Below are 19738 nucleotides of genomic sequence, written 5' to 3' on the forward strand. Positions count from 1 at the left end.
GCCCCGGGGAGGGAAGGGAAGGGGAGGAACAAGCAGTTTTAAAATGGGAGTCTTTCACAAAACACACTACTTACAAACCTCGGGTTAATTTCCTCAAGCAGTTTTATATCAAATCCTTCCTTAAGTATCTGAGGTCACGCACTGCCATCCTAGCCACGTTGCAACATGCATGTGTCAGCTTCCCACTCCACCAACTGCGACCCTGAGGATTTTTCTGGCCTGGTAGGAAGAGGAAATGTAACAATTCCTGAAGTATGGCTGGTCCTCCGTCTCAATACTCTGTATGGTTTCCACGATGGTTCTCGGACACACACCCACACTTTTTTTTTTTTTCTCTAATACATGTTTCCCTCTAACCAACATGCAGATTTCTCCTCCCAATCATCCACATGGTGACGTCCCAAAGAAACCATCTGTCATCCATCCAAAGGTTTTCCCAGGTAGACCAAAGTCACTTCTGTGTTACCGTACACGGCGGACACCGCCGGATACAGGCAAACTTTGGGCAGTCCTCTGAATGCAACTCCCAGGAACTCGTAGCCCCTCTCAAAGGCTAACGTTTTGTCTTCCATGTCCAGGATAACTCGAATCCTTTCGCCTATCTGGAAACAGAGATGGGAAGAGGAGGGAGAAAGAACAAACAAAGAGTCAATATATTCAGATGGAGACACAAAGAAAGAGTCACCCACAGCAGTGCTCCCTTACCAAGGCAGAAGAACAGTTCAGTGCAAAGCTTCAGCAAAATGGGTACGTAAAACCCACCACATAGATATACCAACACCGAAGGCAGCAGGAGGCTTGGAGCAGGGTGTGCAGGATGCTCCCTGTGTTTATCCCATGTTTGCTACTTTCCAATGTAAACTGAAGTGAGAGGCACCAGCAGCTAATGCAGCATGAGACAGCACAAACTTCTGGTTCTCCACCAGACAACCGCAGTGCTGGGGATTCCTTCCAGCCAACATATTTTTCTCCTAACCAACACTAACAAGTGTGTGTTTCCCTTAGGTACGTCTCCTACGAGCAGATGACCGTATGGGTACGACTCCATGACTTATCAAATATAAAATGTTTTAAAGGATCACTGATTCAAGCCCTCAGCAATTCTTAAGAAGAAAGCATTGACTGCAAGCTCAGCCTCCAGTCCTCACGGGAGCAGTGCTGGCTTTAAAACCTCTCCTCGCCCTGCTGTGCAGAAAGGCCCAAACAGGGGCAGCAGGAAGGCACTGCCAACGGGCAGGGCTGGAAAGGGCCAACTGGCACATTAGGAAACATGAAATCTGCATCTCTTTGATCCCCATTTACTTATTAATTGCAAAGATGGCAGGTATCACTTCCAGAACGAACCGAGCGCTTGGCAGTGAGCTTTGATATGAAAATCAGAAATATCAGCCTTGAGTTCGTGCCAAGATCTCCACATACAGCGGAAGCACAAGGCATTATTCATCCCAAACCACGACGCTGTGAGATGGGAATTATACTGCAATCCAGCTGAAGAAGCAACGTGAGGAAAACCACCATTCAAAAGGCCGCCATGCGAGTGGCCAGGAGAACAAAGATAAACACCCGGGGCGAGGCAGAACAGCTGTGCTCTGATAACCTGGAATCGCCCATGTGTCACAACCCAGCCAAAGGATGTCAACCACGGGAAGGCGCCCAGAGAGCCAGCAAGCAGTGCCTGGCACAGCAAGGCCCTACCTCAGCACGGCCTCTGCCCACACTGCAACAGCACGGGAGTGAGACACCCACTGACAACAGGCACCTCGCTGCCGGGCCCATCCTCGGCCCTGAGAGCGGTGTCAGCTTTTGTTTCAGAGGGGGATGCGGTGTTCCCGTGAACACCCACTCGGTTTTTGAGAACGAAGGCAGAAACAAAGGAAACATGCACAGAGAAGTGTGGGTGCCCCATCCCTGGCGGTGCACAGGGCTGGGCTGGCGGGGGGCAGGGGTCAGGGCTGGGTGGGCTGTAAGGTCCCCGCCAACCCAACCGTCCAAGGGATTGTGTGCTAGGGCCCCAGAGCCTGAGAAGACAAGGCTACTCCCTGCTGCAGGGAGATGCACACGGCTGTGGGAGCGTGGAGGCCCCGCCGCCCGCTCACCTGGTACTTGGGCGCGTTGTTGCACTGCGGGAAGCTGCCGTTGACCTCCCCGTTGTGCAGCAAGTTATTGTCCACCAGGTTCCAGCCCCAGCTCTGGTCGTCGCTGCCCAGCAGGGCCACGTAGCCCTGGCACTGCATGGCCGCCCGCTTCGTGGCGATGCCGATGACGGCCACGGTGCCCAGCGGCCCTTCCCACCACACCTCCCACGCGTGGCGGCCCTCGCTGAAGCCGATCTTGGTCCTGGCGCCGTCGGTGCTCTGGGCGATGGGGTTGCGGTGCAGCGTGAAGCCGTTCTTCTTGATGTACACGTTCCTGGAGCAGTCGTTGGTGCTGAAGGCGTGGTGGAAGGCACGGACCTAGGGCGGGGAGCCAAGAGGGGTCAGTCCGCGGCGGGCGTCACCCCCGCGCGGGGTCCCGCGGGGCTCACCTTGCCCTTGTAGGTGGGCACGTTGCACAGGATGTCGGTGCGCAGAGCCTCCTCGGCCAGGCAGCGGGCGGCCAGGCTCCGCCACACCTCGCTGTTCTCGTCGCCGTGCAGGACGTGGTGCCACAGCTTGCACACCAGCGCGCAGCTCCGCAGCTCGCGCAGCTCCAGGTAGGAGAACACCAGCTCCAGCACCCGGCCCGGCAGCCGCCACCCCGCTCCCCCCGCCGCCCCGCCGCCGGGCCCCGCCGCCATCGCCCCCCCCCTCCCGCGCAGGGGGAGTGGGGGGGGGGGGAGCCGAGCGGCCCTTCCCTCAGCCGGTGCCGGCGGTGGCGGTGGCGGCGGGCCCGGGCCCAGCGCTCCGCCCGCCCGCCCGAGGCCTCAGGGCGAGGGGGCGCGCGCCGCCATCGCCGCCCGCCCCGAGCCGCCCGCCGCGCATGCGCGGAGCCGGCGTCCGCGCCGAGGAAGCGGCCCCGCGCCCACGGCCATGGCGGTCAGGTGGGAGGGCGGCCACTCCGCCTCCGTGCTGTGCCTCGGCGCCGGCCGCGAGGGGCCGGTGGCCTCGGGGGCCGAGCGCGGCGAGCTGGCGCTGTGGGGGCGGGACGGCGGCCCCGCGGGGCGGCTGCGGCTGTCCCCCGCCGAGGACGACGTGGCGGCGCTGGCGTTCTCCCCGCGCTGCCCGCACCGTCTGTACGCCGCGCACGGCGCGGCCGTGGCGCTGCTGGACGTGCGGGCGCTGCGAGAGCCCGTGGAGCGGCTCCGCTTCAACGACGACGACGTGAACTGCCTGGCGCTCGGCGACGGCGGGGACCTGCTGGCCGCGGCGGACGACTCCGGGGCCGTCAAGGTCGTGGATCTGGAGAGCAAGAAAGTCGTCCGCACCCTGAGGCACGCCAACATCTGCTCGTCCGTCGCCTTTCGGCCGGGGAGGCCGCAGAGCCTCGTGTCGTGCGGGCTGGACATGCAGGTGACGTGCGTAGCGGGGGCAGCTGGATGGCGGACAGACGGTACTGGGGTGCCCGCGTCTCCACCCGGGGCCTTACTGAGGGTGCTGTGGCATCACACCCCGGGCTCCACTCGTAGCTGCAGTGTGGATGTGGTTGGCACGGAGGAATTGAGGGACGGCACACAGCGGCTGTGCCCACATCAGTTCTGCCCAGCCGTGTGAAACCAGCGGTTATCCCGAGCGAGCTGCTGCAGACAGTGCTGTGCCCGGGGCAGGCCGGGTGCCAGCCAGAGACACAGCTACCTGGCTGCTGTGACCATATTGTTGCTATAAGTTTATCCCGTTTGTAGCAACCTCCTGCAATTCTGCGCCGAACATCCTTTGCCTTTTACGCTTCTCCGCTTCGTCACGGGGAACCTCTGTCCTTTGCATGCCACACACAGTCACAGAACATGCCGGCTTGGAAGGGACCCACACAGATCACCAGGGCCAACCCCCGGCCCCACACTGCACCTCCCAAACCCAGTGTCTCAGAGCAGTGTCCCAACGCTCCCTGAGCACTGGGGCTGTCTGTGCCCACCGCCCTGTGGGGCAGAGCCCCTCCCTGCCCCCCCCATCACAGACCCACACCGTTCCCTCAGACACTATCTGTCACACAGAGCAGAGCTCAGCGCTGCCCATCGCTCCCCGTGAGCTGCAGCCACCACGAGGCCACTGCTCAGCTGCTGTGCTCTGGGCCGAACCCACCCTGGGACTTCCTTCCCAGTGGTTTGAGGTCTGACCATGTTCCTGCTTTAGCCTGAGATTAAAACTGACACTTCTACAAAGGTCTCCGTGGTTCTGGTGGTGTTAGTGGGATGTTTCCTTTGACAGCATCAAGCAGTTTCACTGTGTTCTTAAACATCACCTTATTTTAAAGCCACCATTCGTCAGAACTCTGGAAGTATATTTGTTCAAGCAGAGGTTGACTGGTAGAAGTTTCCCAGGTGTTAAAATATCCTCTACACTTGTCCACCGTTGACTAAAAGGCAGAGATAGGACATTAAATAAAGTACTTAGAGAAACTTTGTTTTGGAGGTACTGAAGAGCAGCAGTAAATGCTCAGCACCTTACACAGGTTGCTTAATTTCAGGTCCCTAAAATGGCTGCAAACCCTTGATCAAAGTGTAACCATTAACGTACTATTTCTGCGTGAGAAAACTGGGTTGCTTAATGGAGGCAGCAGCTGATGAGAACTGAAATTTCGGTCACTAGTATTATTTCCAAAGGCGCCATGGGAGCAGGGAAAGTGCCACGAGGGCAGAACATAGCTGACTTGTCACCACTTGTTTAATTCATGGAGCTGATGCTGTCTGTGGTGAGAACGGGAGTGTTTGACCTACGTGTTAAGATCTGTCCCCTCTGATGTACTCTGCTTCGCACAGTCATCACAGGAAAGTTTTCCTTGTTGGTAGCAAAGCAGTTCTAATGCAGCAGCAGTCACTGCTAAAAGGGAAAAGCAGGGGGGAACGAGTAAGTGGATTCCAGATAAGCAAAGAGCATACCAATACTGCAGGAGAATGTGATGCACTTTGATATCTGCTGGCCTTGGAAAAAATCATTAATTCATACTATAAAAGTATTCAGAGAGTTATGTTAACAGGTGCAGTATAATCTGTTGCACTTGAATTGTTGTGTGGTAGATGCAGGGTTCGTGTGAAGGCACAGTGCTTCATGAGCAGCTTGCAGGTGCTGTGGCATTTCAAAAGCAAGTCTAAAACTGCCTGCATCTTATCAGGAAGAGCGTGCTCAATCTTCGTTTGCTAACAGGACAAACCAGATCTATTAATGCAATATTAAAAGTGCATATATATATATATATTTATATATATGGTTAAAATTCAGGGACTGAACTACTGTTTACCTTTTGCTCTTCCATTTCTCAAACACATTAATGAAAGTCGTTATCTTAGGACAGTTATGTCCCAGAAACAGAACTAAAATTCAGAATGATGAAGCTCTTTTTGGTCGCTGCTAACGCTTCCTTGTCCCTCCTTATAAATCATTAAGATGTGCAATATCTCATGATTACTAATGCTGAGATGAATGGAGAAGCATTTAGAACAGCTTTTCCATCCATTTTATACTCCAGAGCCATTAACTCTGCTGGGAAGGGCACTGTGATGGCTTGGAGAACATGTGATAAAGATTTGCCATAGGTAAACTTCAAACATTTCTTGCAGCAGATCTTGCATCTCCTATGCTCATGTGTGGTCCTTGCTCTGCCTGAGCAAAAAACTTGATTTTATTTTTGTTAGTAAAAGGAACCGATCCTGCTTAAGAATCAGATGCTACAGTTGGTGTTCTTTGAAGTCAAATGGAAAAATGATGGATTCATTTTATCTTTTCCAAGGTGATGCTGTGGAACCTGCAGAAAGCTCGCCCCCTGTGGACCACGAACTTGCAGGAGTGTGGAACAGAGGAAGACAGCCTGCAGTCGGCCGGCCAGCTCTTTAACCCCCCACTTGCACATTCCCTGTCTGTCGCATCGTGCGGCAGCATCTTTGGCTGCGGAGCTCAAGATGGTAAAGTCAGAATATTCAGAGTCAGTGGTCCCAAATTTGAACGTGAGCTGGAGTTTAAAGGTCATAGCTTGGGAGTGTCGCAGGTCCTCTTCGTGCCGGAGTCGTACTGGCTGTTGACTGGGGGAAACGATGGGAAAGTCTTGCTCTGGGATGTCAGCAGTGACGCTGGAAAGCAGCAGAAAAGTCCAGCAAAGTCGCTCCATAAAAGGAAGGGCCAAGCAGCCGCCACCTCCAGAAGAGATGGAAAGCTCAACAAAGTGGCTTCCAATGACCGTGCTAGAATTTCACCAAAGCTAAGCATCGAGCACGGAGAGAAGGTGAACTGGATCACGTGCACAGAGATCAAAGGCTCCAGGAGAGTGTTGGTTGCTGATCAGAGTAGTTCTATATCAGTTTATCCGTTGCCAGAGTCTTAGGCACTGAAGCTTACAGAAACTTGTGGGGAAGAATAATTTCTCTGCATTCAAAATATGACTCCAGTTGACAGTGAACTGAACGGGGCCTCCTGCGTGCTCAGGATTCGCTGTGTTCTCACACAGATGCTCACGATGACATTGACCTGGTGTTACATTTTCAGCAGCTGGTAGTGCTCACTGCAGCTGTTTCATGTGGGCTGGCATTTAGTTTATAATTGTCCTGATAGAACTAAAGTTGCAGGAGAAAATTTATGCTAACATGGAAACCCACTATGCTAAATGAGGATGACCATTAATTGAGATGTAATTGAGCTCCTTCTGTTTGAAACAATTTCAGTGCTTTATTTTACTTTCCCTGTTCAATTGTGCCACAGTTAGCATGAGCTGGATCTCTTGGAAGAACAGTTTTATTTTGTATGTAAGACTAGAGAAGCCTTAACTTACTAGCAAGCAATCAAATTATTTTAACAGTCACAGTCAACTGGATTTTTTTTCCACACTGCAGTAATAAAGAAGATGGGGAAAATGTTAACATCTGTCTGAAGGGTCAGCCGTCCTCTGCACTGAGTTGTTCTTCCCAGAGAGAAAAATAACTATTACATTTGTCTTAATAAATGCTTTTTCTCACTGCTCCTGTGTGTTTATGCTCACTCAGATATTGCCAGATGTAGGTGCTGTGCAAAGTTTTGTATTTATGGGCAATGGGGGTAAATACAAAGGGACAAATGCACTGTTCTGCCTTACCTGAATACTTCCATGGATTTCCCAAAGCTGCTAGAAACACCACAAGCCAAACTTGGCAGTTATGCCTTGTTAGAAACATCTCTTACTTCGCAAGTTGAAAGTGGGGAGGATGATGAATAGGAATGATGTTTGACTGATACCAGACCACCCATGGAATGGACAAGTAATTAAAAGAAGAAAAAAAAACCACCTTTTTTTCTTCAGGTTTTGTCCTGCAGTTTTCACAGGCAAAGACTCAATGCCTTCTGCTGGGCACAGGCCTGCTTGGCTGATGTGGGTTCTGTGCTGCCTTGTTACACTGGCCATGGTGTTGCCAGATGCACATTACTTGCCTTCCCTTTTTTTTCTTTTTAATTGAAAAAAAAAAGTAAGGTTTTTGTTTGTTTTTGCATGGCCAGCTCCTGCAAATATCCATATCCTTTATGGATAAGATTTCAGTGGTGTGGGTTTTTGCCTTCAGAAGCAGCTCCCTGTGGCCACGTACCAGTCATCCTCATTCAAATCCAGCTTTCCTTCAAAGCAAGAGAACAGCCCAGCAGCAACCTGTTTGTACAGCCTTTAAAAGCAGGAGTCTGGCCAAGGAGAGGAGCTTGAAGGCAGTGTGGATAAATAACTGTGAACAGCAAACAGACAGACTAGATTTTTCCTTCTCATTATTCCCTTGTGTCTGCAGATGGATGAGATCAGTGGGTCAGAGGCAGAGGTCCAGTTGTGTAATTTGATTTGTAGTACGTTCAGGAGCATGTGTATGCATCTGTGAGTTATATTTGGATGGACAGTCTATTAAAAGCCCCAGTGCAATCACTCTCCTGCAGGAGTCAGAGCCCCCGGCCGTGCTGTTGACTGCACTGGGAGAGACAACTGGAGCCCACCCCAGCTTGACTTCTTTCCTCCAGGAAGATGGCTAAAGACAGCATATCCCTGCGCTCCCTGAGCAAGACATTAAACAGGTCTTTAAAGGGTTGTGCTAATGCTATGATAGGGGATGAGGAAGGACAAGTGGCATACAGGACTGGGGCAGGGGGAGAGTGACGAGATTATGCTGTGGTCTGTTAGCAAGATAACCTGTACTTTGGAAGCTTTCACAGGTAATAGGATGTAAGTATGGTGTGTATGTGGGAACAGGGTAGTTCATGGACAATCCTCTGTTTCTTCTTCATTTGTCGGTGAGGAAGGAGACAACAGAGGGCTACAGCACTTTGTGAGCACCATCTTTGCCAGCTTCAAGCTGCTGGTCTGGCTGCTTGCTGCAGGTCTGTGTGCAAGTGCTTGATCAGCAAAGGCTGGTAGCTGCGTGGAGCACTGCCAGGAGCCTCTAGGTAATGGGAAATTCTGTCTGCACTCTGCTGTAGTTGTGCTGCAAATGGGAGACTGGGAATGAACTTCCACATTTGGGAAAATACCTCAGTAAGTAAGAGATTATAGTTGACAAAAAACAAGGTAAACCGTTCTTAGATATTTTAAGAAGGAAAATCTTTGTGACCAAGGAACTGGGACATAGGTAACGCTGGGTCACCTTCCATTTCCGAAGCCTGTACATGAAGAGGCTTGCAAAAAAGCCTTGATCGGCAGGTTCGCTGGCTTCATTTGAAGTAGTCCGGCGCCTGCTTCCCCTGCTGGCACCTGACCATCTGTGCATGCAACAGCGCTGTCACTGCTAGATGGCGTCTGGTCAGCCAGGCAGACAACAGCAGCAGCACCAAACCAGAGCCACAGCCACTGCTCGTCAGGAAGGGAGGGTGGAGAAAGGATCTGACACCCCCCACAGTTAAAAGACAAGACAGTGCTCACTTTCAGTGGATTTTCACGTATGTATTTCCATATATACCCTATGTGTTGTGCAAGTGGTATCAGCCAAGAAACCTGTGCTAACTTAGGTGCACTCACTTAGTATCCCTGCTGGTGAAAAGCAGTACTTCTGTTCATGAGATTAATGTTTCAGATATTAATATTTGCTTTTATATTCCAATTACAAAAATACTTCAAAGATCAGCCATCTGCTGCAACAGCAGTACTGCTGTAACAGAGACAATCTCTTCTCCATATGTGAAAATCCTCATCAGACAACAAAAACTCCAATACCTCTGTGTTCCAGGTTGCTAGTGCTATGCCATACCAACCAACCTATGCCAGGGAGAAACTAAATGTTTATATTCTCCAAACACATTCTAGCAGAGAACCTGAATTCATTTAGATCCTTTCTCTCAGTTGGACTGCTCTGTCACAATCTCAGTAACCAACATCTGATGTAGACAAGGCTATGGGGCACAAGTCTAGTCACATCACCTGAAAGACACTGTGTAATTTATCCTGTTAAAAAAAAAAAAAAGTCACAGCTAGAGATAAAATAAAATAGGGTGTTAACAAGCAAGAGGTAAAGATGTTGATAGTTCAACACAGGAAGGCTGCAGTTCAAGATCCAGTTCCCTAAACATGAGGATGATACAATGATAACAGTAACAGAAGCAGCAGAAGGAACTGCAGATGAAGAAGAGCCAAAGGAAAAAAAAGGTTTTTTGTAATAAAATGTAGCAACTACTTGATAAAGCCTGAAGTTCTGCCAGTAAAACACAAAGAAAATCACACAAATCAATGGGGGAGGCTGCTATTCTAATAAATCACATAAAATCACAAAATCGCATATTTAGTGTAAATCACAAAAAAAACATATTTAGGATTTTAATGCAAGAGAGTACAGTTTGTTAATAAGGAAAACTACAGCAGATGTCAAGCTATGAAAAAGCAGTGAATAAATATTAGCTACAAAACTCAGCAGTATCGTTATTGCTGTTTCACTAATGTCCTCCCATCAGGTATCTGCTCTGCAGAAAACCCACCATACAAAAGGGAAAACCAAAGCAGGAAAAGCCAACAGAGAACAAAAGCCACTGAAGTTGGCTTGGTTGATCATTTGCATAATTTGTTATCTGAGGAAGAATAAGTTCTGTTCGATGCCAAATGAAGAGGGTTGAGGATATCAGGACAGTACAAGTAAAAGCAAAAATGACCTCAACGTTAGAAAAGTAAAAATACCTCCTACTGCTAACATTTGTGCAAATGGTTGATACCTACAACGCGAACACAGATATACCTAAACACAAACCTTTCCTAATAATACAAATTATGAGAGTTCTGTGCCAGGGAAGGATCAAAGAGACATAGGTGGTTTCAGAAGATGGAATTTCAAATGGTGCATGAATCTGTAAAAGAAGTAACTGAACTCACAGTTGGCTTGGGAGGAACCTCAGTATCTGGTCTGGGTCAGTTTAGTGGAATGTGTGACCACACCGATGCAGAAAGCACAGTGCATTAAGGCACAAGTTCTAAATAAATGCCTGTTTCCCACTCCCCAGAGTAGAAAGCAGACTGCAAGCCTTGGAGACACGGTTCCAAGACCTGGACTTGAGTCTGCAGAAGCTGGCACAGAAGTTTGATGTGCAGGCCGAGCTCCTGGAGAAGGAGAGGAGCCGGGACACGGCGTGGACATCGGCACTGGAGGACAGGTTGGCAGCAGGGAAGGGGCAGCACCTGGGCCCTGCACCTGCAGGTGGTATTTGCACTTCAATGTGTATTTATAGAACCTGGGCACAGCTCGAATTACTAAGGGGAGAGTAAGGTTCCTTCGATTCAAGTGGTAAACAGTTGTTTATTTGAAATAAGTATTTGCATGGTAAAGAGCCGTGCCACTTCCCAGAGACCAGGGACGTGGGGTATTTTGTGCACCCGTCCCCACTGTGTGTGGGGAAAAAGAACACGGATTCCCCTCTGCTAGCAAGGCCAGGAGCTCGGTACTGCGAGCATGCGAGGTTACGGTTAGATGCGGCGGGTGGGTCGGGTGGTTGGGCTGCTCGTCTCCCAAGCGGGCACGCTGAACTCAGCAGAGCAGCTCTCGCTGAGCAGAGAAGCCGTGCGGCGCCGAATCAGCTCCGCTTCCCATGTCCGCAGTCAGAGGGCAGAGCTCCGCACCCCGCCGGAAGCCGCGGCCGTACTCCAGGCTCTTCCCGCGCAGCCTTCCTTCCCGCAGGGCGGAGCGCGGCGGGTGGAGGCCTGCGAGCGCCGGAGCTAGGAGGTGAGAGCGGCGGGACTCCGCGCGTGTGCGGGTGAGGCGGGGCCGCCTGGCGGGCCGAGGGCAGTGCGGCCGGGCCGGCGCGCTTCGGACCCCCCCGGCATCCCTGATTGGCGGGCCCGCCCGCTGCCGAGCTGCCCCGCGCCCTGCCGGCCCTGCGCTTCCCGCGGCGCCGCTGTGGGCCCCGCTCCTGCGGTTGGAGAGCTGCTGCCCGCGCCCTGCTTCCCGCGCCATCTCTGGTAAGGTGTTAACGTGTAACGCAGAGCCCTGCGGACGCCTGCCTGGACCTGCGCCGTGCAGACTCCTCCTGGACTCGCGGAGCCGCCTTCACCCTGAGCAGTGGGCAGCAGTCTGTGTATGGCAGCTGGAAGGCCTCGGCCCGGCGGAGGTACACGCGGACTGTGCAGGTGGTTTGATCCAGGGGCCTGTACAGCTGAGTGTCCCTGTGTTATCCAGCGTCTCTTCTGAAAAATAGAAGATCTGTTGTGTTAAGGGAGAGCAAAACCACCAGAAGCCACCTTCGTATGCCTCTGTCTCAATATCAGTTTCTGTGGGTTATCTGGGGTCGAACTGTTGCTGCCATTCTGCCAGAAAGTTCTGTCTTTGTGCGACCTTCTGATGTTTTGCTTTTGTTCTTAATTTCTGTAACTTGAAAAATCATATTTTTGTCCTTTTTGCTGCAGGGAGGGTGTGTTTTGTTCTTACTTTCTGTTGCGCCGTTCCAGGTCAAGTGGAAAATCATTTGAGGAGGGTTGGCTGATCTGCACTGCTCTAAGCCATACAGGTCGTGGTGGGAGGCACTGAAGCACTGAATGCGTTGGATAGATCTTTGCTTCTATTTGTTAGACCAAGAAGTATTTTGACTTTTGAGTTCCAGCCTAAGCAAACAAAAGAGAGCAGAAGGAAAAGCCTCATACGCAGGGAGAGCTCCGCTTCACGTGGAGCTAAGTCTGTCCTAGAATCGACCCCTGAAGGATGCACACATACCAGAAAATGGACTGACTTGAAAGTTAATTCAGTACCTGTGATAACATCCACCGAACACGACCTTAGCTTGTAACTGTCAGAGAATAAATGTTGGAAGACATCTTTACCTCTTTTTCCCATGTTACTGCCTGCTAACCTCTGCTGCAGATCGCAGGGAGCTGCAGCAGGAATCCTTGCTTTGCCAGGGCTTCTGTTAAGACTTGCATCTTCCTCTGTACGTCAGAAATTTCTGGGACTATGAACAAAAGCTACCAGCTTTCTTAAATATGCTTTTAGTAAGGTAGTTAGAAAACAGTTTTCTGGTAAAATACATGTTTCTTTCTGCTTTCAGGTACTGCTGTTAACTTGTCTCTGAGCTTCGAGCCAATATGGCGAAGAAATCGGAGGCTCCGCTTTCCTTAGCTGACTGCCTCTGCCAGATCTGCATGGAGGTGTTTGTGGAGCCCGTGACCCTGCCGTGCAACCATACCGTCTGTAATTCTTGCTTCCAGCTGACAGTTGAAAACGCCAGTCTCTGCTGCCCTTTTTGTCGGCGTCGTGTCTCTTCGTGGGCACGGTATAATGCCCGCAGAAATACTCTCATCAACTGGGAATTCTGGGAGAAGATTCAGAAGAAATATCCCAAGGAATGTGAGCGTAGAATTAACGGACAGGATTTGGAAGAGGAAAGTAAGTAGAACGTCACTTGTACTGAGATGTCTGTGCTTTACCAAAGTAATTATGTTAGTGGGCTTTGGGTGTCGTGAGGTACTGCACGCAGATGCTCTGTGTTGTTGCTGGAAAATGCAGTGCCAGAGCTGTGCTGTGAAGGGACCTGCAGGGCTGGGCAGCAGCCCTGCCTTTTTTCTGTAGTACAGGGTGGGTAAGCTGTAAGTAATACTGTCCACTTGAGTGGATATTTGTTCCTGCTTTTTGCACCAAGCGTTGCTGTACGGTTCCTTGTCCTTGCAAAAGCAGCTATTACTGATACAACTTCAGCTGTTTGTAGGTGTGTTTATCCCTATCAAGATGTGGCTGAGGTTTAACATTAAGTGGTTAAACCTGGGTGGGTTTTTTTTGTTTGTTTTTTCAACTTTTAGGTTCTCTTAATTAGATTCATTAGAAATTCCAGCTCTTCAGTCTATCTAAGCTTCTTAGAGCCTAAAATTGTGATGTTAGAAGGAAGTGACATCTGACTCCCTCCCTGAAGAAGGGTATGAGGGTTTTTTACATTGTAACCTCCGTTCAAATGTGATCCCTCCTGACGCTTTTGTATCTGGGAGAGGCAACACTTTCCCCGCACCACTTTCTGTTCTTCCCAGCGGCACTGGCATTGGATGTTTAACACACCTCAGAGAAAAATGGACGTGGTAACCTTAGCATTTCTGAAGAGTAAAACACGAGCAGATTTTTCTTTGTGTCCTTTAGGTTTGTTGTATTAAAATGACATAGGACTCAGAATCCTGAATTTTGAAGGGCCAACTTGGCCCCTTGGCAGATTGGAGTATTTTAGCTAGGTCTATAAAACAGAACATCCTTAGCAGAAAGCAACATATTTAAAAAATAAGTGAAGAAACTGAAAAGTGGATAGCATTTCCAACTCCTTTGGTAGGCTGTCTTTACTACACGTTGTTCTGCTTCTTTTTTGCTTACTGTGAAGTTGTTAGTGGGAAAAAGCAAGAGTTATTATCAGCATGCATATTTGCTTCATATACAGAGCTTGGAAAATGCTGTCTGTTCCTGCTGCTTTGTAACATAGTGCCTTTATCTTTTGTATTTTGTGTTATTTTACTTTGGTCAAATGACTTGACCTAAGCCATTCCTGTGACAAGGTATGCAAATGATCTTTTGTTAAAATGTGTCGTGATCTTGCTTTGTTGCTCACTCTTTTTTATTACCCCCTTCCTCTCAATTAGTCTTTGTCCCCCATCCACAACACCAGCTGAGCAAACCTGGGGAACTGAGACAGGAATATGAAGCAGAGGTTAGCAAGGTAAGTCTGAAAATATATTTAAAAGCAAAAAATGCTTTGAATCTAGTTATTTCAATTGTTCCCACAATGCTGAAATGTTATTTAACAAAAAAAGGAAGGTATTTAAAAGGGCATTGTTGCTACAGGAACACGCTGGTCATTTCTGAAGCGTGAAGTCCATGTTTATCTGTTATTGAAGAGACTCTCAGAGGGCTACATAGTCACAAGACCATACGTAAGAAGGCTCTGTGGCCTCTACATGTAAGAAATGTTGAGTAAGGAAAAGAAAAGAGTGCACAGAGATAGGTTTACTTCTGGCTGTTAAGTTTCATATCTCAGAAAGGGATTCCCCGTCTTGTTATGATGCTAAACTGTGCTGCCACTGCTGTGTTGCTTCTGAGTTCTGGATAACATGTGGAAGGATTAGAGGAAGGACAGAAGGCGCTCTCTTCAGCAAGAGCTAGCAACCATTGCTAACAATGGAAGGTGACAGTCTTGTTCAGACACACAGTTGATAGAAGCTGAAAGAGCAGACCTTGTTTATTCAGCTGTGTGTGTTGGCTTGCGGATGCATTTTCTGGTGGCACTTTCAGCTTATGCCACCTCCAAGTACTGGTGAAGCTGCTGTACTGCAGGCTTAGTGTCTATCACTCAAAGTCAGGGCCGAAGGATGGATTTCTTTTTAAGGCCCCATTTGCTTTAATCAGTGGCTTTGGGGCTTGAAACTTTTGCAGACTTTTCTGATCAAGCACATTCTGTGGGAAGTACAGTCAGACAGCTGGAATGATTTCATTTCAATGCTGAAGGAGTGTTAATTCTGATGCAGAGCCCAGTGCTAGTCACAACTGCATACCTTTATAAAAAATTCTTTTTCAGGTGGAGGCAGAAAGGCGAGCACACGAGCAAGAAGAGAACAAGGCGAGTGAGGAATACATCCAAAAGCTGCTAGCAGAAGAAGAGGAAGAACACAGATTGGCAGAAGAAAGACGAAAGAAGATGGAGGAACAGCTTAAACAAGATGAGGAGCTGGCATGGCAGCTGAGTAACAGCTTGGTGAGTTAATGTGAAAGGGGACATTTTCTAAGGTTTGTTTAGCATTAAGCAGCCTAGACTTTTTAGAGCGAAAGTTATACTTCTGAGTAACTTAACTTTGCCTGAATTGTAATGGAAAGCTTTTGTCAACTATCAGTACTTCAGCTCCTAGGCTGGCCTTTAACTTGTGATGAACCAGCATGAGGGTGAAATACCCCCGAGCATTTCTACCTGTAGAGGAGGCACTTGAAATGGGTGTAGGAACTTTTTGCTGCAAAACGTTTTAAAACGTTGGCTTTCTTCTGGCTACTTCCTTTTCCCTGTGAATTTAAACATTCTGTTTTGAAAGACATTGAGGTCTATATCCTCACGTACTGGGGAAAGGAACACATGATGATGTTCGAGAAAGTTTAACTTAGGTTTGGGATTTTTTGTAGTTTTAAAATTTTTGTTACTTTTGTTTTGGCATTTTGGTTGGTTGTGTGTTTTGTTTGTTTGTTTGCTTTTTTTGGTAGTCCTAAAAATGTAACCTGAGAGTTTATTCAACCACAACGTGTTTCTTGTCACCTATAGCCAGATATGGAAGCATGTACAGAACTTCTTATAGCGTAACTATTAATCATTTTTCTGCAATCCCTTGGACAGAAGTAACTAATTCTGTAGCAGAGGGACAGAAGTAGTTCTCCTGTTTGTGTTGTGTTTTGTTTGATATAACGCTGGTTTTCTTTGTCATTGAAGAATGACAGTTTGGGAGAACATGTGCTCAGCAGTTCTTCACGAGGAGACAGCTTCTCCTGTGAGTCACTCCCAGCTAATCTGTGCAAGACAAAGAACAAACCAAGCAACTCTGGGGACATTCAGAAGTAAGAAAACCAAGTTTCTGTTTTATAATTAGTGATCTGCTTCTCATTAGAATGCCTTTCTGTTCCATGTGCTGCCTTGAGCTCTTCAGCCTGACTTCTCTGTATAATTTGGGCCTCTGTAGGTTGTTGAATACTGAAGCATCTCCTTATAGGAAAACATGGAGGAGAAGAGATGCCCTCACCCCTCTTTTGTTATTATCAGAAAGAAGCTGAGATCAAGATTAATACAAGGGACTGTCAATGCAAAAAAAGAAAGAAGGTTTTAACCAGTGTACTTTTTTTTGTTTTTTCCTTCCTTTAAGATATCTGACTCCAAAGCATCGTCACACGTCACAGTCAGCTTCATCCCCCAGGGAGACAGAGGGAGACAGGACTGACACTGGCTGCGTGGTAATAGAATCTTTCTATTACAAATCTCAGTGTTAGCAATTGAAGGTTACTCCCTGCTTTGCCTGTAGTAATGCCTTTCAGCTCTGGGCAATTCATATTTCTATTTTATGAGCTGCCTTCAGTATTCATGATTCACAAAAGTGGAAGGGGAAGAAACCAGGCGTGACAGTCAGCAGGTGCACCTCCAGCTTATTTTATTGTTACCTTGTATATCTATATCTACACAGTGGCACTGGTTAACTTGAACACTGGGAAGAACTTCGAAGTTTTAAGTCTGCTTGTATCTTGTGCCTGAGCCTCCTCAATTTGCAGATTATCACCACGTCCACAAACAATTTTAATTACTTTTGAGTTTTTCCTTGAGTTTGGCAGTTTTGTTTGTTTGTGTGTGTGTGTGTGTGATTTCAATGATGCCTACTCCTGGTTTCTGAAGAAGTAAATATTTACGTTCAGATTTTCAGTGAACTCTGAGCTGCAGCATATGAAACTCTCTAATAATTATTCTGGAGCTCATTCATTGCACTCTGCTTTTCATCATTCTGCATCTGTGTGGATCTTTCCTGCGAGGCTTTGGAGATGAGCAGGCTAATACCTTGAGCAGCTGATTGGAGGCACTGATAGCAGGGGAGCGCTGCAGTTCTTTTTGGTCTTTTCTCTGTGCTTCTGCAGATTGTTCTGAATGCTTATTTAACAATTCTGTTTACTCATTCTTTTTAAAGAGGAACCCGAGTTAATATCCCAGAGTAGCTATGAGCAGTTGATAAAACATCTGCATTTTATTTACATCCATTGGCTTTTAATAAATGCATTTAATTAGGGATCTCTTTTTCTTTTCTTCAGATCAGTAACAACAAAGGCAGCAGTACTGAGGGCCAAGATGAGCAAGAGGAAATGCCAACGCTGTCTCCACAGCTGACTGGTGTGACCAAATGTTCCAGCACTCAGGATTTGTTTATGGAGACATATATTAACTTCCTAAATGATTCAGCTTCAGAGAAGACCACGACTGACAAGGAGAAAAATACAGATGAACCGAACTGCCTCAATAAATCTTGTGGAACTGCAGAAGGAGAAGGGACTAAAACAATTCCTCCTGGATCCAAAGAAGGTGGAGTAGAAGTGGATAGAGACAGTTTAACACATGTGGGAAGCAAAAACCTTGAAAACTGTGCTGCAACTAGTACTTGTATTCAGTTAGCAATAAATACTGTGTCGGACAGCAGAAGTGTAATAGGTGATCTCATGAAGGTGGCTGGAAATTCAGATGGAAAGAAACCAGAGAATTTGCTAAACACTAAAGAGGCTCCAAAAAGGAAGTCTCCAGAACCACTGGCTGAAACAGTGGTTGACTTGGGTGTGCTTGACAAGAGGAGAAGAACTTTTCCAGAAACTTCAGAGGAAGAAGGGGAGTGGAAAAGTGATATTAATTTGCAAATGCAGAAAGCCTTTGAGAAGGAACTCCATGAAAGACATATGCAAGAGGAGCAGGATAGGCTTCTGGCTCTGCAGCTGCAAAGGCAATTCAACAAAGAGGAGAGGCTACTTAACCGACAAAAAGGATCTCCAGATGAGTACCTTCTTCGCACTAAAACACCTCAATCTGTGAAAGACTCTTCTAGAAAAGGAAGTTCTAAGATGGCAAAGGACTCCAAACTAGCAAAAAAACAGATTGAAACAAATCACCACAAAGGTCAGAAAGGTTCTTGCAATGAAAACTGGCAGTCTCCTACCAGAGTCCGAATGAAATCACCCAGCAGTGGAAAAGTCTTGAATTGTGTTGTTAATACCAGTGATTCAAATGATGTTCATTCACTGCCTAAGAGAAAACAAAAGACAATCCTTCAGATGCTGAAAAGCCCTGTTACTGAGTAGAACAGCAGAATCACAGACACATGGTTAAATTAATTGGAATTAAAACCATGGTAATGTTTGTCGGGCAAAGCTTCTCTTAAACACTTCACAAAACTGATGGTTTTGAGGGATCACTTCGGGCTGCAAGAGTAACCAAAACTGTCTATTAAAATGTACTGTGAATGTTTTTGAGAAGTTTAAATGACTTACGCCTCTAGACCTTAAAAGTTTTAGTCTTTTCTTGACTATGGCTTATTTTCTAGGACTTGGCATTTTCGAGTTGTTCTTGTTTTATGTTGGAGTGTAAATACTGTTATTGTTTGAAATTCAAAGAAACTGATGGTCCTAGAATCCTTTTTAAAAAAAAACTCAAAGCCTTTTATGGGGAGACTGCAAATTCCCCAGAGGAAGCAAAATGTGTCCCTAGTGGTCTGCTGACTGTGAGATTGAGGCTTTATTAGGCACAGGCACTGTTCTGTCACTGGAATTGGGTTTATTTGTTGAATTGCAGTGTTTGCTTGGCACTTCACAGGATTGCAACCAGACAACCTAGTCCTGCAAAGTTATTTTCCTTGTATCTCATCCTCTCACAGAGCAGACCCTTTCTAAGGCAAAGGGGGAAAAAAAGATTGTTCTTCCACAGTCAGAGGCAAGGATCTCTCATAGATGCCAATAGCAGAAGTGGTTGTGGGCTTGCGTTTACTTCTGTTCATTTTGTTCTCTTGTTGCTAGTAGCCTGTAACTTACACAATCTGGCCTGTATTTACTGCTGTTTAACTTTCACTTGCAAACTGATTTGAGTCTGATTATAAGCACCTAATATTCAGAAGTTATTAGTCCAGGAGACAGTGAGGATGGAGAAAGTAAAACCAAAAGGAGGAAAAGAAACTGAAAACGAGTTACCAGTAATGACTTAACTAAGATTAGGGATTCATTTAACTTTCAACTGGTGTTCAACTGCTATGCCTGGCTGTAACTGTTGCTCATTATTATTATTTTCTGAAGGGCTAGAAAATACTGTCTTCCAGTTGAGTTTGATAGTTAAATAATTCAAAAGATTTTCAGCCTAGATGTGCTATGAGGCTGATGGCTCTGCCCAGTTGAACCCTTTGGAAAAGTTTGCTAGCTGCTAGTCAGCAGAAGTAGCATTCCTGTTATGTAGTTTTCTATTTTGCTGTTGTGAAGCCATCTTTTGGCTGTCCTTTGGATGTAATGTTTTTCAAGTATATGCAGAACACCATCTTACGCTGCTGAAATGTGTGTGCTCATCGCTGAATAGCAAAAGTTCAAACAAGTACACATTTGAAATCTTAAGGATGATCTGTAGACTTCAGCTCAGCTCTAGGAAACTTGTAACAAATGTTTTAAAGCAGTAACTTCTGGTGTTTTTTATGTCAACAAACAAAC

General features: G+C 47.4%; 4 protein-coding genes and 1 long non-coding RNA gene across 7 annotated transcripts in view; 4 read left to right on the forward strand and 1 right to left on the reverse strand.

Moving 5' to 3' along the window:
- SLCO2A1 (solute carrier organic anion transporter family member 2A1) overlaps window positions 1-19738 on the forward strand; it is a 196856-nt gene that overhangs the window by 123590 nt on the left and 53528 nt on the right. The gene's annotated exons all lie outside the window — the stretch shown is intronic.
- On the reverse strand, window positions 285-2778 carry FBXO45 (F-box protein 45). Its single transcript, XM_065747986.1, has 3 exons — window positions 2525-2778; window positions 2097-2453; window positions 285-602 (listed from the first exon to the last, which is right to left on the reverse strand). Exons 1-3 carry the CDS (start codon window positions 2774-2776, stop codon window positions 417-419), a joined length of 795 nt encoding a protein of 264 aa, XP_065604058.1. The 5' UTR covers window positions 2777-2778; the 3' UTR covers window positions 285-416.
- On the forward strand, window positions 2983-6472 carry WDR53 (WD repeat domain 53). 3 transcript variants are annotated; one of them, XM_065748335.1, is made up of 2 exons: window positions 2983-3488; window positions 5860-6472. In XM_065748335.1, exons 1-2 carry the CDS (start codon window positions 3009-3011, stop codon window positions 6445-6447), a joined length of 1068 nt encoding a protein of 355 aa, XP_065604407.1. In that variant the 5' UTR covers window positions 2983-3008; the 3' UTR covers window positions 6448-6472. The 3 variants fall into 3 exon arrangements, with proteins under 3 accessions (XP_065604407.1, XP_065604408.1, XP_065604409.1); XM_065748336.1 differs by lacking the exon at window positions 2983-3488 and adding an exon at window positions 5074-5109; XM_065748337.1 differs by lacking the exon at window positions 2983-3488 and adding an exon at window positions 5081-5096.
- LOC136056339 (uncharacterized) lies at window positions 8050-11110 on the forward strand. The gene is made up of 3 exons (XR_010622930.1): window positions 8050-8141; window positions 10545-10694; window positions 11073-11110. It is a non-coding gene; the product is annotated as an uncharacterized LOC136056339 (long non-coding RNA).
- On the forward strand, window positions 11241-18675 carry RNF168 (ring finger protein 168). Its single transcript, XM_065747841.1, has 7 exons — window positions 11241-11260; window positions 12576-12913; window positions 14140-14216; window positions 15072-15248; window positions 15966-16090; window positions 16393-16480; window positions 17321-18675. The coding sequence occupies exons 2-7, from the start codon at window positions 12613-12615 to the stop codon at window positions 18350-18352; spliced, it is 1800 nt and encodes a 599-aa protein (XP_065603913.1). The 5' UTR covers window positions 11241-11260; window positions 12576-12612; the 3' UTR covers window positions 18353-18675.

This window comes from Cyrtonyx montezumae, unplaced genomic scaffold (assembly GCF_038088225.1).
Source record: "Cyrtonyx montezumae isolate F1298 unplaced genomic scaffold, pur_monq_1.0 scaffold_5, whole genome shotgun sequence".
Taxonomy (NCBI): domain Eukaryota; kingdom Metazoa; phylum Chordata; class Aves; order Galliformes; family Odontophoridae; genus Cyrtonyx; species Cyrtonyx montezumae.

Excerpts from the sequence above, each read along its gene's own strand:
- RNF168 (XM_065747841.1), top strand. The coding sequence starts at position 12,613 with ATGGCGAAGAAATCGGAGGCTCCGCTTTCCTTAGCTGACTGCCTCTGC. Across the intron at positions 14,217-15,071 it reads ATGAAGCAGAGGTTAGCAAG|GTGGAGGCAGAAAGGCGAGC; the intron begins GTAAGTCTGAAA and ends ATTCTTTTTCAG. Across the intron at positions 16,091-16,392 it reads AACTCTGGGGACATTCAGAA|ATATCTGACTCCAAAGCATC; the intron begins GTAAGAAAACCA and ends CCTTCCTTTAAG.
- FBXO45 (XM_065747986.1), bottom strand. The coding sequence starts at position 2,776 with ATGGCGGCGGGGCCCGGCGGCGGGGCGGCGGGGGGAGCGGGGTGGCGG. Across the intron at positions 2,454-2,524 it reads TGCCCACCTACAAGGGCAAG|GTCCGTGCCTTCCACCACGC; the intron begins GTGAGCCCCGCG and ends TCCCCGCCCTAG. Across the intron at positions 603-2,096 it reads ACAACGCGCCCAAGTACCAG|ATAGGCGAAAGGATTCGAGT; the intron begins GTGAGCGGGCGG and ends CTCTGTTTCCAG.
- WDR53 (XM_065748335.1), top strand. The coding sequence starts at position 3,009 with ATGGCGGTCAGGTGGGAGGGCGGCCACTCCGCCTCCGTGCTGTGCCTC. Across the intron at positions 3,489-5,859 it reads CGTGCGGGCTGGACATGCAG|GTGATGCTGTGGAACCTGCA; the intron begins GTGACGTGCGTA and ends ATCTTTTCCAAG.